The sequence below is a fragment of the Kryptolebias marmoratus genome, linkage group LG21 (genome assembly GCF_001649575.2).
Source record: "Kryptolebias marmoratus isolate JLee-2015 linkage group LG21, ASM164957v2, whole genome shotgun sequence".
Taxonomy (NCBI): domain Eukaryota; kingdom Metazoa; phylum Chordata; class Actinopteri; order Cyprinodontiformes; family Rivulidae; genus Kryptolebias; species Kryptolebias marmoratus.
In genome coordinates, this window is record NC_051450.1 from 10889882 (window position 1) to 10907130 (window position 17249).

The 17249-nt window shown below is 38.6% G+C and overlaps 1 protein-coding gene across 1 annotated transcript in view; it reads right to left on the reverse strand.

The window, feature by feature from the left end:
• Window positions 1-2343: 2343 nt before the first annotated feature.
• sh3kbp1 (SH3-domain kinase binding protein 1) overlaps window positions 2344-17249 on the reverse strand; it is a 35024-nt gene continuing 20118 nt past the window's right edge. The window contains exons 7-19 of the mRNA XM_017414139.3: window positions 16229-16318; window positions 10492-10561; window positions 9733-9827; window positions 9548-9643; window positions 9396-9447; window positions 9227-9298; window positions 7793-7928; window positions 7611-7681; window positions 7412-7518; window positions 5982-6113; window positions 5341-5549; window positions 5193-5256; window positions 2344-5031 (exon numbers count right to left, since the gene is read on the reverse strand). Coding sequence (XP_017269628.1) covers window positions 4993-5031; window positions 5193-5256; window positions 5341-5549; window positions 5982-6113; window positions 7412-7518; window positions 7611-7681; window positions 7793-7928; window positions 9227-9298; window positions 9396-9447; window positions 9548-9643; window positions 9733-9827; window positions 10492-10561; window positions 16229-16318 — 1233 coding nt within the window. The 3' untranslated portion in view covers window positions 2344-4992. The remainder of the gene's footprint in view (window positions 5032-5192; window positions 5257-5340; window positions 5550-5981; window positions 6114-7411; window positions 7519-7610; window positions 7682-7792; window positions 7929-9226; window positions 9299-9395; window positions 9448-9547; window positions 9644-9732; window positions 9828-10491; window positions 10562-16228; window positions 16319-17249) is intronic.

The following is a 17249-nucleotide window of genomic DNA, read 5'->3' on the forward strand; positions in this document are numbered from 1 at the left end:
TGATGCTCATTGGTTCTTGAAGGTAAGACATTCATATGATCCTATAGCTACAATCAACACATATAACAACACACATTCTGTTTCTTTTGCTCTACATTTTAAAATGGACGTATCATCTCCTGATGTTTTTATTTAAACAATTTAATTAGGACTGCCAGTGCCTTTCTGTCACTATCTTTGATCTGTTACTTCTCCTGGCTTTAAAAATAAACAGAAGGAAACCTTAAAAGGTGCAGGTCAGCTGGGAAGTGCAGTGTCTTGGATGGCATAGATGAAATCTGCATAAAACAGGAAAGAGTGACGCAAAGGAAATCGTGGTGGGAAAATGAAACAGGTGAGAAAACCCAGCCCTCTTTAGAGCTCTGAGTCTCAGGCACAGCAAACATCGTTCACATGTTGAACGGGTCACAAACAGTTGGACTTTGTGTTACTGAACTGGCATTTTTAAACCTTTAACAATCACAGTATAGATTTATGATTTTTAGAGATTTTACAGCATGATTTACTCAGCTCATGATATTACGCACAAACCTTTGAGCTGCCTACACTTCCTATAGTCTTTGCAAAGTCTTTTTTACTCGCCAGAACTTTACATTTCTGATACAGTTTGTATATCAAAGTGGAGGTATTTTTGTTTTTTGTTTTTTTTTTTTGACCCAGTGTGTCTCTCTTTCTGCCATAGGACTGATCATTTTTCTCTCAAATCCACCTGAAATCAAAAAAATGCACAAGCTTCCGCAGACCTCTACTGCACCAAAGCTCTGAATTTTCGCTTTAAATGTGCAAATGAAAGATATTTTTAACTTGTCGTCTCTCCTTCGTACAGAAAAATGGCTGTGTAATAACCAGCTGCTTTAGCTGCTTACGACACAGGCCTTTTATTTCACAACATCTTATAGCTTTTGTGAACAGTGGGTGAGTTATTTTCTATTTTGCCATTCTGTCTGCCTGTTATATTAAAAGTGTTGTCAGGGAGTGACAGGGGCAGATGTGTAGTTACTATGGTGACCCTAATAAGCCACTGGCAGCAGATTTAACCTTTGTATTTTGGACTTCTTTACACTTTTTGTATCGTTTATACAACAAAACATATGCATATTATCATATTTTAGATTATTACAATATATACATATACATGTGTATAGACATATATATATATATATATATATATATATATATATATATATATATATATATATATATATATATATATANATTATTTCAGTTACCCAGGAATTGTGTCTTTGTGGTGTTTTATTTTAAAAGTAAAACTTTAATCCAACATCTTGTTCAGTGCTGGTCTGAGGTCATTTTCTTGTTGTGGACTAGACTGAAAAGTTGTTCTTTTTTTCAATTTTGTAAGATTCGGGTAATTTGTGTCTCCAAAAACAGAAAGGGGAGAATTCAATGGTCATTCTAAAGCCTTCAAACTTACAGGTAAAAAGACAAGCTATTCAAAAGATCACATTGGTATTGTGATCACATCCTATTTTCTCATAAAAGACATCATAGACCTGACTGAACTTGTAAAATACGGCCTAATGTTTGCTTCTTTTTTAAACAGATAGCTATTATGTAAAGATTAAATATTTATCTTGCTTCAGAGTTCATTAATCTGTTTCCCTCTACAAAGCTATAAACATGCTGAACCAACGTGGCCAGAATCTCCCACTGAAAAACCTCCAAAGAATACAGGTTTAACCTAATGGGGCTGCGGTTCGGTGGTCAGTGCTGCGGTCTGAGGCAGGAAGGGGCATCCGGCGTAAAAGCTATTGCCAAATTGTTGTTGCGAGTTTTCTCGCTGTGGCGACCCCTGAAGAACGGAGCAGCCGAAAGAACAACAACAACAGATTTAACCCAATAACAACAGAACGCCATCAGATCTTTAGAGTCCGGGGACTGAGCGTTAGACAACTCTGATTGGTCAGTTGTTGAGGTTTGTTCCTCATTCCTGTTTGAGTGTGAGACTTAAAATTTATTGCTAAAGGTGCATTATAAATAGCTGTTGTGTGATTTAGTAACTCCAGTTTCACCATGTCGATAAGGCAATAAATAAATAAAACATGATCCCTCCTCACATATTATTTTTATGAAACTATTAGATATAGATGTTGCTTTATACTGTACTAATGATAGTTTTTACTTGGTTTAAAGAGCACTGCAGTTGTAGAAATCTTGATGTGGTTTTCTCTGACCGTTAAAACAACTTCTCTTTTTGTTCTCTCAGACCTCTGGTGACCTGCTAGAACTTCATTTTTTGATGATTTAACCAGAACAAATATGACAGCAGAGTAACTAGATACTGATAATTATTCCTAAACAAAGAAAGCCACACACATGGAGTACATAATAGGCTCTTTATTACACTGAAATATAAAAGTATATATTTATATATATATATATATATTTATATTTATTTTTAATCACTATTCTGGAGAGAAAGGACCAAGTCAAGAAAACATCTTGTAGCCTCAGTTGTAGCAGTTTTCTCTTAGTCATACGAAAAGACAGAAAGAAAAAAAAAAGAAGAAAGATTTGGAATCCAAAACAGGAAGGCCACAGTGACAGGTTGTCATAGATTCTGTGCACATATGAGAGAAAAAAAAGGACAAACTGTTCATGCTGCCATACACACATACACATTTCATCTGCCTGTGAGGACCGATAACTGACTACATTCAGTCAACCCTGTGGTTAAACTTGGCCTTCACCTGAAGGCAAAATGAGGTGCACAACGATTGGTTTGGTTTTTGGATGCTACTTGCGCGGGTATTTTTCTTTTTCTACAGCTGATGAAAAGAGTGCAAAAGAAATTCAAACAGATGCATTTGTGCGTGCACCCTTAACTTGCAGCAACATGTCACTGGGACACTCTTTTTTGTTAAAATGTGCTTTTATATTTTATATTCTGACAGCTTTCATTAAGGGCCGACATCACGGATTATTAGGAGACAAATAAGGCTGAGCAAAAATAAAATCCGCTAAACTTAGAAAAAAAATACTTTATACGCAACAACAAGGCTCACATTTTTCTACAGACTGTAAAAGGGGCATCGTTACAACTGCAGAGGGTAAAAGGCCTTTATCTGAAGTAGACTTTTGTATTTTATAATTGGTCCGATTTTTTTTTAAGACTTCCTGCTTAGATTTGCTGCTGATGCACACTTCCTGTCACCGTTTCAAATTAAAAGCCTTCTGCTTTTTCCAGTGGATAGAGGCACTTCACGTTTCACTGATTTTAAGAAACATTTGCAGTTCCCACATGCAAACAACAGGCAAACAAGATGCATGGACGACGCAGTGAAGTGAATCAGCGTGAATAAATGAACCTCTGTAGTGTCGGGACTCTTCGCCTTGCGTCGTAAGTCTGATTTGGTATCTCAGAGTAAGTTTCATATTGATGAGAACAAGAAATGAGAACAACATCTTGCAGTATCAATTCATTGCCACAGCAAAAACAAATGGTAATGTAACTAGTTTCTTGATTTTTTTTTTTTTAAGTGTATTATCTTGTTTTTGTTTGTTGGTGGTGTATGGTGATTTTTTTGTTTCTGCAGTCTGTTTTGCATCTTGTTTATTTACAGAGTAAACATCTTCCAGTCCAAGTGCTAAGCTATTTAACTCCTGACATGTTTTCCATCTAACAACATTTTCAAAATAATGCAAAAAATATAACTATTTGCAACTATTTTGATGAGGCTGTTGAAGAGATTTATGCTGTGTTTACAGGTTTAACTCTCTCAGAGGTGTGATATGTCACTGCAGATTAAAGCCACTGCAAAGCAAAAAGAGGTAAAGCATTAGTTTGGGGGTCAAAATCATATATTTAATTTTTTTATGTGGCTAAAATGGCTGATACTTCATGATCACTTGCATGCAGTGTATCTTAAAAATATCCAGCTTCACCCTAAAACTTAAAGAGGAGACATTATGATTTTTGTGTTAGTTTTTTCTTTGTAAATCATATTAATGCCACAGTTTTGTTAGACTTCATAATCATATTTTTCATAAAACATAAAAAAAAAACTATTTGTGAAACTGCTTGCTGCAAGTCTTTTATTTGCTATAATACTTATATATCTCTGGTAAATGTTCACAAAGGCCAACGAACAAATGGTACGGTTGTAGCATTTTTTTTTTCTTTGATGAGGTTGTTTATCTTGTACATAAAAAAGTACTTAAGCATTGGTCCCTCTTCTATTTGATCCTGCAAATAAATAAAAAAAAGATGAAATTTAAAAAAATAAAATAAAAAATGGTAAGAATTTATGGCACAGTTAGAAAAAAGTTGGGAATAAAGCAGAGAATGGAGTCTCAGGGGGAAACTCGATGGTCCCTTGAACTTTATTCAAATTCTGGGTCATCTGCTTTAAACCATGCTCATTGCTCAAGAATGTTTTTTGAAATGGAAATGCAGCTAGTTATGTCTTTCAAAAAAGTCCCTACTTCAAACTGCTCCTACTTATGGTCCTCACATGATAAAAAAACAAGCACACAAACACACACACACATGCATACACAGAAAGAAGGTGAAGGCCACAAAGTGGACGCAGAACATCACAGAGGTCATCTGATCCGACCGGGCTACAGAAGTTGAAGTGTTTTTGTTTTGTTTTTTGTTTTGTTTTTTTGCTGTCAGAAACTTAAAGTACCGTTGAGGTCATTACGGTAGCCACGGCTCCATATCCTTGTTCTGTGGCCGGGACAATGCGCAGCGGCAAGCCGTGGTCAGTCAGTACCGGTGGCACAGCAAGACAGCAGTAAACTGAACAGAAAAGCCTCGTTAAAAATAAAAATAAAAATAAAGAAGTAAACACAGGATAAGGCGGCATACGGGGAAAAGGTGGCAGATTCCATGGTGCTGAACCGCTGCTGATCGTGATGATCATTTGGCACAAACATTTTGGCTGAAGTGTCAAAACCAACAGTGATAAAGTTTTTTTTTTTAATTGGTGGCCTCAGATGCGATCAGAGCAAGCGATGCTTTAGTCCTCATTTGGACAAGTTCTTCTTTATATGCTCTACTTCCACCTGTGAAACAAAGGCAGAAACACTTTTTGTGCTTATTTCTTGAACAATGAAAATTTATTTAATGTCCCTTTTGGTACTTTTGTGTACATTTACTTGCAATAAAAAATCTAACACTGACAGTAATGTAAAGCAGCAAACGGTGCCATTGCTCAGTGTCTCACCTGTAAACTAAGTCGCATTTTCTTCTCTTCGTCCAGCGCACTGGCCAGCTGCTTCATCTCCTGCCTGAGATACAACAACACAAACAGTTTGTGTTTGCCTCATATCCATAAAAGGCAAAGAAACAAGTGCAGAGTGAAGAGACTGTACTTGTGCTGGGTTTTTAGGAGATCTATGGAGGCTCTCAAATCTCTTAATTGGTTCTTGAGCTCCTCCAGCGGCGGGGGCGTCAACGGTGAGTGCCGGAGCTCTGGAGAGGGGGTCAGACCCGAGGAGGAAGACGGAGAGATGGAACGCTGGCCAGAGTTTGGTGGGGACAGGACAGAGGGCTTGGACAGAGGCACCTTACTGTCTGGTACCTAACACAAATCAGATTTGACACAAATAGGGATTATTATTTTAGCTCCCTTTAATGACATCAAACCATCATTCTTTATTATAGATGTTAATTTCTAAACATGTCTGTGTTTAAGAACCTAGAATTCCACCTTATAGTAATAATAATAATATTAACAATATAAAAAAATGGGAAAAAATTAATTAAAAAGTGTTATGTTGTGCTGCAAGCTGCTTTTTAAAGGCCAAAAGTTAATTTTTGTGTATCAGCAATTTAGAAAGGGGGGGGGGGTTGTTGCGTGTTAATAAAAAAAATCTTATTTATGATTTCAACCGTCAAATTATTATGTAAAATAAAAAAATATTATTAACTTGACTAGATAACACAAAAATGTGTAGTTTGGCGCCCTCTGGTGGCATAAAGTAGAGTCTGTGAGTAGGTGCTGTGTTCATACAGGAATGACAGGAATTCTTTTCTTTTGGGAAGCGTCTGCTTGTCGGACAGAGACGGACTCGTGCTCTTCTTTCCGTCTCTCCTTTCTGACCTCCACTGTGGGAGAGTCCACCTCTGTGCTGGACAGAAACGACTGCAAGAGAGAGAAAAGTGCTTAGGAACGGCTACACTGGTCCATCTTCAGGTAAATGAAATATCAAAGAAACATAAAACAAAAATTTTATGCAAAAAACTATCACACATCTCTTTAATGGATAATGTTTAAAGTGCAACACTTGCCACTAAACAACAGTTCAATATGTTTTTTTGTTTATTTATTTATTTGCTTGTGTGTTCATTTGTCAATCAATGAACCACTGGTTGGATTTTAATGAAACGCTCATAAATTTACTGAGTTTTAAATTTACTGATTTGCTTTTGGAGTCCAATTCAGGGTGGACATCGCAGCAATGCCACTTATCCAGAGAAAAAATGACTATACATCAATTTTTAGATGGATTCCCAAACCATTAACAGAGCGTTGACAGAATGTGCAAAAACTTTGTTTAAAAGATTTGTATGCAAAGCACCGGGCATTATCATTTCTTTCATGAATCATACCTTTATTTAACTCTTTTAAAAATCAATTTGATTAATTTTTTTTTTCTAAATTATCATTATTTTTTTTATTCACCAATTAACTTTCAGGACTGTAAAATTGCATGTAGCCCATAAAACGTCACATTATTTAGTCTAAGCTTTTTTTTAATACATCCCCAGTAATACGTTATTTGTTAAATATATAATCAACAAAAAATAATATAAACAATTAAAAAGTAAGGGAACAAATATTAAATTGAAAATAAATAAATAAAATTATGGCTTTTTTGCAAATTGCGCCTGCTTCCATATACAGCTTATTTATTGAAGGATACAGATAAAAATTAGCCTAAAGCTAAATTGGGTGCAATGCATCAAATGTTTTTACATTTGTGTTAAAACTGCAGACTGTCCTGATTAAATGAAAAAAAATAAAACAAAATAAATAAATACATTTATAAGATGAAGGATAATTGTGAAATGTTCAAAAGCACTGTTCAGTTATACGAGGTAACTGATATAAAAGTCATTTTAAAGTTGTTACTGTTTTTTATGGTTCTGCAGATTTAATGTCAAACAGATTCAAAGCTAAAGTTGTAATAAACAAGCAGGTAGCTGTTTTGTTGACTGTGTTTGTAATGTCATAGGATAATAAAAGTAGCAAGTAATATCAAGGAAAGGTAAATTTTGATTTATTTTTATTTAAGTGTTGTATGGCGCAGAATTTGTTTCTGTCGGGTTTGTTTTGTTCCTTTTATCTGTGTCGTTAAGATGCTCTCAAAAGCAGAAGTTTGTGGTTTTAAAGAGAATTATTTGTGGGACATAAATGAGAGGGATTTTAAACACACTCACAGCTGTGATGATCTGTGAGCGAGGTCGGCGGTCTGTGACTCTCGGCCGGGACGCCGTCGGGTGGCTGAGCTTCTCCGTCGACGTGACGACAGCATCCAGGTCAATATCTATGCAAAAAAAAAAAAAACACACATACAAAGAGGTTGAGACCCATGTAGAAATGAGAGGGAGAATCGAAGCTCCGGTCAGTCGGACTCACCGGAGGCATGTGACCTATCAGGGGCAGAATCTGGTGTCGAAGCCCCGCCCTCAGACTTGGGGCTTTCACACCTGAGCAGGTAAATCATACAAAAACATTAGGCCCTGGACGGCCTGAGATGTGCAGATGTTTTCTGCCTGTGCAGGTATGAGCTATATGTGGGACATATATATAGTACTGACGCTAGTGAGGGTGGTCTCTCGGGACGCCGTGGGGGGTGGGAGGAAGAGGAGGAGCTTGACTTTGGGAGGAGGGGTTTCTTGGGAAGGTGAGTTGGGAGGGAGGGCTTAGGGATGTCCCCGATCTTCATCTCTTCACCTAAACACACACATTTATACAGAGGCAAAAAGAAACTCAAAAACAGATGTATCGCATTCGGGTTTCGGAGACGAGAAAATAAACTCAGCAGCAACAGTGAGCTCAACTTGACCTTTGAAGAGAAACAAAAAGGCAGCAGAGTGAAACAATGAAGGGAAAAGGTTTAAACGCCAAAAGCTGCAGGAATAGGAGATTAAACAGCCGCAAAGGACAAAGAAGATTAATAAAATCCAGAAGCAAGGTGGGGGCAGCAGTATTTAGGAGATTTTATCTCCTCAAACACAAACCAAGCAGTATAATCTGTTCTTTTTTTTAACAATGCGTCCGCCTCCAGTGACATTGTGGAATAAAACAAAAGGTAAATTGGCCACAATACAACCGAAATAGTGTTCAAACTTTCTCATCTTATCAATAACGATAACAGCAGATTTATAAACTGGAGATCGGTCTTGAATTAAAATGAACTTCCTGTTGCCAAGCTGGAGCTTCATCGGGCTGTTTCAGTGTGGAAAGTTTGTGTTTAAGCGACCAAAACTAAAAGAAAGTCCTTGTTTTCCAACTCAACTGGAACTCAGTTGCTCAGTTCTCCAGCGTGGGAGCCTACTTACAAAACTACATAACAGCAATTTATAAAAATTGGCTGTAAACTGAATTTATTTTTTTATCCAAGAATCTTAGAATTTCTATGCACTTGCTATAAAACCTCCAGTGAAGATGCATGTACAATTCCTGCAGTTTTGAAGTAAATAAATGTTTAAAATCAACATTTTAGAGCACGTTATGTGTAAAAGCTGTCTACATTTTCTGCTTTTTTTCCCTCCTCATCATTCTACTTATTCACCAAAAGGCTGGTACTTTCAGTTTACTGTTCTTTTCTTCAATAGGTTGCATTTTCTAAGTTTGCTCTGCCTATGTAAATTCCTTAAAAGTAACTGCTTTGTGTTGTTTTAGCTCAGCTGCATTGCGGTGACAAGTGGAAGCGTCTGTCTTGCACCAGCAGTTCTTTCGGCACCGGCGTTTATCAAGCTGAAAACCACAGTTCCTGTCGCTGCCTGCTGCATGTACAGATGCTGGTACACTTTCTCAATCAAAGCTCTGTTACTCTGCACACAAAGGAGGCGAAACACGCTGCAAAGGGAGAAATCTGCTGCTCGACCGCAGACAGAAAAGTGGCCTTTGTTCTTTAGAGCGGCAGCTCAGACGTAGAGCTTGAATCCTGTTAGTTTGTTATTGTGAATAGAAAGCTCTAAAAGGCTGTAAAAGGAGACAAACAGAGGTCAAAGCGGTCCAGGTTTTACCTCGATCCTGGTCTCTGTGGGGCAGGTGTTCAGGCCGCTCGGGAGGAACCTTTTTCGGGTCAGGTTTTTTCTCTACAAATTGAAGTTAATGGTTTTTTGGGGGTTTATTCGTCTCATTCTTTTCAATAACAGTACAGTAAAACAGTACAGAGGGAAACTGAGCTCTTACCTGTGGTGTGTTTAGTTGATGGAGCGCTGGGCGGTGGTGGTTTTTTCGGTCTCTGGAAACAATCAGACAGAGACGCATCAGAGGAACTATTTTAAATGGTCTTTAGGCATTGGCAAACAGTTTCTCAATCCCTCCCACGATGCTACAATCACCTCTTTCTCAACTTCAAGCAGTTTGACGAAGTTATCCGGGAAGACGCCTTGCCTTCCTCCAATCTCCCCCATCCACCAGCCCGCATCGGCACATTCCTGGGTAACACACAGTTTCAATACATGATTAGTGCATTCATCATGAACGGCTGCCCTCACAAAGCACCTGCTGACAAACCCCCCCTCACCTTGGTGACGATGTTGATGATATCACCCTCTTTCAGCGAGAGCTCGTCTTCATTTTGTGCTTCGTATGGAAAAAGGACCTTACACTGCTCCCGCACTGACAACCAATCACAGCAAAGATTAATAACTCAAGTGCACCGAAATGTAGGCAAATTTGTGAAAAATAAGGGTGATATTTGAAGATAATTCAAGCTAAAATACCACCTCAGGCCTGTTACAGTAATCTTGCAAAAGATTTGAGTAAAAAAATATACAAAAAAAAACATTTTGAACAGATTTTTTGGAGTTTTTTTAAAACAAAGTGAGATCAAAATGTGAGAATTTTCCTTAAAAAATCAAAAAGCAAAAGCATCTAGCTTTTGCTGGGTTGTACAGAGACAGGATCAGATACAGCAATGGATCCCTCAAAGGTACTAAATCAGTCTAAATGTCTTAAATATAAATTCCTTTGCTGTACAGAGAAAAAAAAGCATTTTCCTCTTCCTGTTTGTACAATGGTATGAAATGCTTTCCAATCCAGTTTTAAAATCTTACACGTCCAATCTTTCCACAAGCAAATGAATGCTTCAAAAGGCATTCTCAAGACCATTAGATGCGGAGATGATAAGAAACAATAGTCTTTCAAAATCAAAGGAAACCTGCATGGAATAAAGGAAGTGATAAAGAAAATGTTTTTCAGTTAACAGGATCTAATACATGCAGAGTTCCTGGTGTTTTGTTCTTGTTCAGGAGTATTAGTATCGTCGACTGAAATTTCTCACCCTTCGCTTTGCTGTCAGGTTCAGTCTTCATGCTTTCAGCGGCAACACTGGAGGATTTTCCTTCGTTGACCTAAGTGACAGACAGACAACCGGAAACCTTTAGTTTCTGACGCACTGACACCTGGTTTGATTTGAGACTTCCTGCAATTACTGCAGCAACACTCTCTCTGCAGAACACCTGGCTTGTGTTTAGGAGCACAGAGCAGACGGAACAGTGACGTGGCAGAAATTCGCCTCTAATTTCCTTTTTTTTTAACGTCTCAAAGTCATAATCTTTCTTTGTTTGAATCTACTTCTTTTAATGTTTTATTCGAGTTTTTTTTTCTGTTTTTAAGGGATTTGTTTACATGTTGCCATGTTTGACCCTTTTAACTGGAGTCTTAAGTTTATTCTGTGATTAGCAAATTCTGACTAAATATAAAATTTGTGGCACAAATCATAACTCAAACACTTTCATTTAATTGATTTTACTGCCATATTTGCAAGTTTATACATATGTTTTTCATTTTAACTTAATTTGAATTGATTCCACAAAGTGTTTTATGCATCTTGTGAAGCAGCCTACACATAAAATTAATGAGTTAGTGTATCTAAAGTAGGCGGAAGAGTGGTTAGAACAGTTGCCTCACAGCAAGAACATTACCGGTTCAAAACTCTGCTGCAACCTCTGTTTGGTGTTTGCATGTTATGCTCATGCATGCACAAAGTACTTAAGTTTCCTCCTACATATTACAGACTTGCCTGTTGGCAACTCTAAATTGTGACAATGTGAGAGTGTTAGTAATTGTTGGTTTCATTTGTCTCTCTGGCATCCTGTCCCAGGCCACTCGTCCAATGACCCTGGGGAGCATGAGCCCCCTGTGACGCTGAACAGCAATGAAAATTATTATAACATTACACAATTTGGATTTTGTGCACAGTGCAGAGTTTAAGAAACTGCAAATAGTTATTAATGCTACTGATATATGTGGTGTATTTGCTGTATTGTTGCACGTATATGGCCAAATGATAAAGGGTGCGACGACTGAAAAAGCCTTTACATTTTCCTGATTCTAAGAGTTGCAAAGAAATCTTTAAACTTTTCTGCACGGATCATAAATGTCTGCATTAGATTTCATGGCGATCCAGCAGATTCATCAGTTTGTCATAAAAACATTCAAGTCATGTGTTAATCTGCTTTCGAGAAAAGCATAAACAGTTAAAGTGGCTTTTTTGCCCTTCCTGATTTGAATTTTTTATTTTGGGGNGGGGGGGGTGGGAGGGTATTTTGGCAGAGCTACATCATATTAAAAGTAAACCTCCAACCTGGCTTACTCTCTGGCACCAAAAGGACTCAAACAAATACTAAATGCATGCATAAATGTTTCACGTCTTCCATAAACAGCTGTTTGTTAATGGATTCAATTTACCACAGAAACCAGAAGTGAATTCGCTGACGAAGCCTGCGCACATTGCCGAGCATGAGTGTGCCGTTAAAGCAGCCGTTGTTTCACTGGCCGCTCGATGGTGTTTGTGGAACCAGGGTGGCTCTTCCATAGGAAAACACACACATTCACAGCATGCAGTCTGTTCGAACACACACACAAAGCTCTGTTCTGTTTGGCCTTTCCCTTCAACACCTCCTCCTCCTCCATCCCCCTTCCCTCTCTCCTTCCCTCCCTAATGAGACCCATGTGGAGGCTTCGAGGCATCACTGCAACGTTGCAGATAGGTTTACGTGTCGCGCCGTACGCATTCCTGGGCGTCAAATGGCCAACGGGAACCTTGGGAACTTTTGAAGGCCAGTGGTGACAAGTGGAAGGACTCAGATGGTTAATCGTTAACATTTTCCCATTGAAGCACTGCAGTGTTTGTTAAAGCAGTTGTTTTGAAAATGTATTTTTTAACTTTTGTTTATAAAATTACTATTAAATCTTTGCCACATGTGCCTTTTTAGTGCAAATATACAATGCCAGACACCGGTTTATCAAATGTTCTACATATGGCAATACAGCTACTTTGTGTTGAAGCTCTATTATGGAGCTCAGGAAAGGCTAATAGAAAACCATTGGAAAACAGTTAAACTGGATTTGGTATAAAATTATTTCAAGGAAATTAGCTAACACCAGTGAAACAAACAATACATACAGAAAAGATTAAACAAATAAAGTGCCAATGCAAGTATTTCCAAATGTCTTGATTAATGTTCCACAATATTGTATTCAGAGACTCAAGGGTTCTATCAATGTTACTGTTTTTGTTTGTTTGTTTTTTGTTTGTTTTTTTACCTGAGATTAACTGATTATGAAAATAGGCTGTTTTTGTTGCATAAGGTTTACAGAACTGATGGCCTGCAGCTTCCTGCCAAAGGGGAGAGTCTGAAACAGTTTATGTCTAGGGTGAGAAAAGCCTCTTCAGTGTCCTGAAAGTGTCCATGTCCTGCAGCTATAGCAGATTGCACCGATCACCTTCTCTGCAGAGGAAATGATATGCTGCGGTCTGTTTGTCCTTGGTGGTGGCAGCAGGACACCAGACAGTGATGGAGGAGGTGGGAACAGTTGAGGCTAACCCGAAGCTTTTGCACCTTTTAGGTGTCAAGCGAGGTAGTGACGGAGCCATAACAGTTGGCGTGTCCAAAGGTAAGATGGCTTTGCAACTCAGCAATGGGATGTAGTGATGAAACGCGGCCTGTGCAACCACCTGGCTGCTGGATTTAAAAGCTTAAACAACAATAAACAGGTTCATTACCATGGAGATGACTGACAGCAACTTTGCATTTAGATTTTTTTAAAAATGGTTACCACTAAGAGGATAGCTACACTGCTTTCAGCTGTCATGTTTTTGAAAATGGTAAGAGGAACATACCCATTACACCATTACTGTTCCGTGCTCCACATCAGTACAGCTGAGTGCTACTCCGCGCCTCTTCTAGTTCCACAAAGCTCGCTTCATTTGTAAAAGCTCACATCTACACGGGACATGGCCAACTTGATGAGTGATTTATGAACGGGCAGAGGCAGCCTAAAGTCGCGCTGGTCTTTGTGGCCATCTTCCTGAACTGTTTGGTGAAAGTGCCTTTTGTGTGCTTAGACACATGATCTGGTATTGTGCAACCAGTGAAGTGACTACACCGCTGATGGTTAGAACGGAGGACTGCATGCATCAGCCTCACACTCCACAGCTACTCGCCAGCTAAGCTCTATGACGGCCGCCCTTGTTGACTCAGTGTAACAGGGCTGGATCAACTTTAACCTCCTATGCAGCCTTGCTTGATTTCACATAATACACAGACACAGGGTGAATTATCTGGCCTGGCTTAATAAGTGTTGTGTGAAAGAGGCTGTGGATAGCAACGTAGAGGCGAGAACACCATTTGGAAAGTGAAATTCTTTTAGTTACCACGGGCAATACAGCCACTGCTGAGCTTTCTTGATGAAGGAGCTGGTGTTTAGCTGCTACCTAAGGTCTATTGTGATGATTGTCCACCAAAAACAGAAGTTGTCTGCTGTGTCAACAACTGAATCATACAACAAAAGGAGGATGTGAAGTCCACAACCTTCTCTACTGGTTGAAAACTTCCGAATCCTCCTATGTAATTGTTGAGCTAAAAATCCAAAACTCCATAAGAACTGGATAAAGTCTTTAGCAGATTAACGCAGGCAGACTGTCTATTTATGGTACATAAAAAACGACAACTTTTCATTAAGCTAACCTTTTAGACAGCTCTTCTTTTGACTGTAGTCAACCACTGAAATGACTCCAAACATTAAGTCATACAACTTCAATTAAGCTGTCCTCCTTTGATTAAAGTTGAATCAAGTTTTTGAATAAGTCTAATAAAACCAAAGGCATAGCTAACAGCAGTAATTGAATTTGGTGATTTGCATTTGGCTGAAAAAAAGGGACTAAACACCAAGAAGACATACAGCATTTTTGTTTCTCCATTTTTGCAAAAGAAGAAACTGGCACACAGGGTTCCTATTACATGTTTAGTAATCAGCGTAACCTTCTGCCATTTCACACTACAGAAACTAACAAACATAATCCTGTTTCTGAAAGACTTCTATTTTTGCTGGCCTAGAAGCTGGTGAAAAATGAAATAAAAACACAACTAAAATTTAACCAGTCAACCTTTATATATAGCTTGCAGGTTCTCTGTGCAGCAAACATCAAGCTGCTGACCTTCTGTAAAGTTAACGTGGCTGCGAGTGAGTCAGCCGGATGGAGACGGTCCCCCGTCTCCTCCTCCAGAGTCTCATTAGGGAGCAGAAAGGCTCGTCTCATCTTAAAGCAACACATCAGCCTCCTACTCAGCGGGACAGGCTCACAAACATCCTTCAGACACGAAAACTCATACACACAACCGCAGCAGCTGCAGGAAACTCTGATGAACAGGTTTTCAAGGCCTTTTTATTTCCTCAATGCTGGATTCTTCTTTTGACAGACGTGTCACGCATAAATTATGTTTTTGTAAAGATTACTTACAGGAAATTATTGGATTTCATAAAGACATTTTAAGGGGTTTTAAGAAACTTGATGGTAAACATAGGTTTTTGAGGTCTTTCTTTACTCCTTGTTTTACTTTTTGGTCATGAAAATAGTCACGTTTAAAGATAATAAGGGACAAGTTAACCCAAGGTACAAATAAAAATACCATATCTCTGCTTTTGGAAAAACAATTAGACTGATTCTTTAATAGGAGACAAAACCAAGCTGATCTGATTTTAAATAAGAGTAAAAATATAGGTCATATTCACAAAAAGCGGGGAATGAAACTGGACCTAAATCTGTTACAAGACCATCATATGTTGCCAAAAACCTTAGTTAAATGAACAACCTCTTCAGTTCCATATTGGAGCACTTATTTTTCTTTTAACATAGTTTCTATTAGTTTCTCTCAAGAAAGGTTTCCTCTCTATGGTGAAAAAGGTCAACTCTGAAGTGCTTTCTCTCTTTTATTTGTACCTTCAGCAGGAAATATTTACAGAACTTGTCATAGCTGAAAAATTTCAAGCTCTCAGAGCACTTCTAATGTTGATCAAATTCCAACTAAGAAGAAAAAATAAAGAACAGAGTCAGGATACATGATAAAGGTTAGAAAAAAATAGAAAGCATTATTGAAAATAAAAAAAAAGAAAGGAGGAGGAAAACAGGCACAGAAAGCCCGAGCCTACCGTCGTCTTTTTCCCCGTTACAGCTTTGCTACATCAATGGAGGCGGCAGGCGAACATGTGAATATGTAGACGCGAGCGAAAAAGCTGTATCACCACCCCTCCTCTCACCCTCTGTCTGCTCTGGAGAGCTCTCACTTCTGCTTTGCTTGTCAAATCCCTGCAGGATGTCTGTGAGTAAGTGAGCGTGTGTGTGTGTGTGTGTGTGTGTGTGTGTGTGTGTGTGTGATTGCCGGTGTGTGTGTTGACATAAAACCACTTCCTGTGCCATGAAACTGAAACAGAGGAAGGGGAGGAGCTAAAACTAAAGCATTCTTCCAATAAAATATCTAAAAAAAAAACACCTGCCATTTCGAAGCTCAAATCGTTAATGGTGTGGGAAATCAATATTAAAGCCACGTTGTGTTTTTTTTGTTTGTTTTTATTTGAGAATAACTACCAAGTGCTCATGATGTAGCGTAAATGTTCATACTGTGGTGACAAGTTGGTTAGAGTTTGCTTAGATACCATCTCAAGGAAACAGTGGTGAGTCAATAGGATGTCCTCTGAAGGGACGGAAACAAAAGAAATGGTGGTGTGTGACTCACCTTGTTCCTCTCCGAGTCAACGTCCATGGAGCGAGGTCTGAGCTTGATGGGCTGATCCTTAAAGATGTTCCCAAAGCCAAACCCTTGGACCTGAAGGAGGCCAAATGACATATGGCGTAAAACAGCAAAACCAGCATTATTTTTGAACAAGTCTCCCCAGCAAAAATAATGAGTTAAGTTGTGACCCTTTTAACATTTCAAGAAAAAAAAAAAATCAAGTTATCGAGATGCATTCAATCAAACTGTAAACTGAATGATCGCTTAGGGAAGAAGTGGCGCCATCTCTAGCTTCTGTTTTTGGCAGGAAAGTGGGTAAATATGCACTGGCAATGAGTGCTCTGCTTCCCTCAGAAAAGAACAAAATCTTACAGCTGGTGTAGGATTATAAAATTCTACTTCTGATCCAAATGTTGTGCGCACAAATGCATCTCTGACTTTGACAGGTGGGGGGCGCCACAGGCAAAGACATGAAATATTTTCTTGCTAGCACTGCAGCACTGAAACTTTTAGACACGATCATAACAGAATGCAAGGCAAATATCAGCAAAATGGTTCCTAAGGAGACTACCACAGAGATTTGTGGTAAGAACTATCAAAAATGGCTAAATGACAACAAGTGTGCACACAGAACAGCAACCCTAGACCAGTGGTTCCCAAACGTTTCAGGTTCTGACCCACAAAATAACAGGAGAGACCTGCGACAACTATTACTGCCCTTTAAAGCATGCACACATTGCAAAACAATACGACCCAACAATAAAGTATTTTTTTATCAATTTACGAATGCTGTTTTTTTAGCTTTTATATCAGCCATAGGAAAAATGTGCTATAAATGATTGTATTTAAATTTCTTTTGACTTCTGGAAACCCTCAATGGGAGCCTCATTCGCCTTTGTCAGAGTTGTCTACTCAGTATTGTACTTTCTGCGTCATGTTCTACTTTTAGCACTGCTGAGACACCGCTCTAGAGTTATTCAGACTGTAAGGACAGATCGTTAACAGGAGAATCTTTAGACTGTGG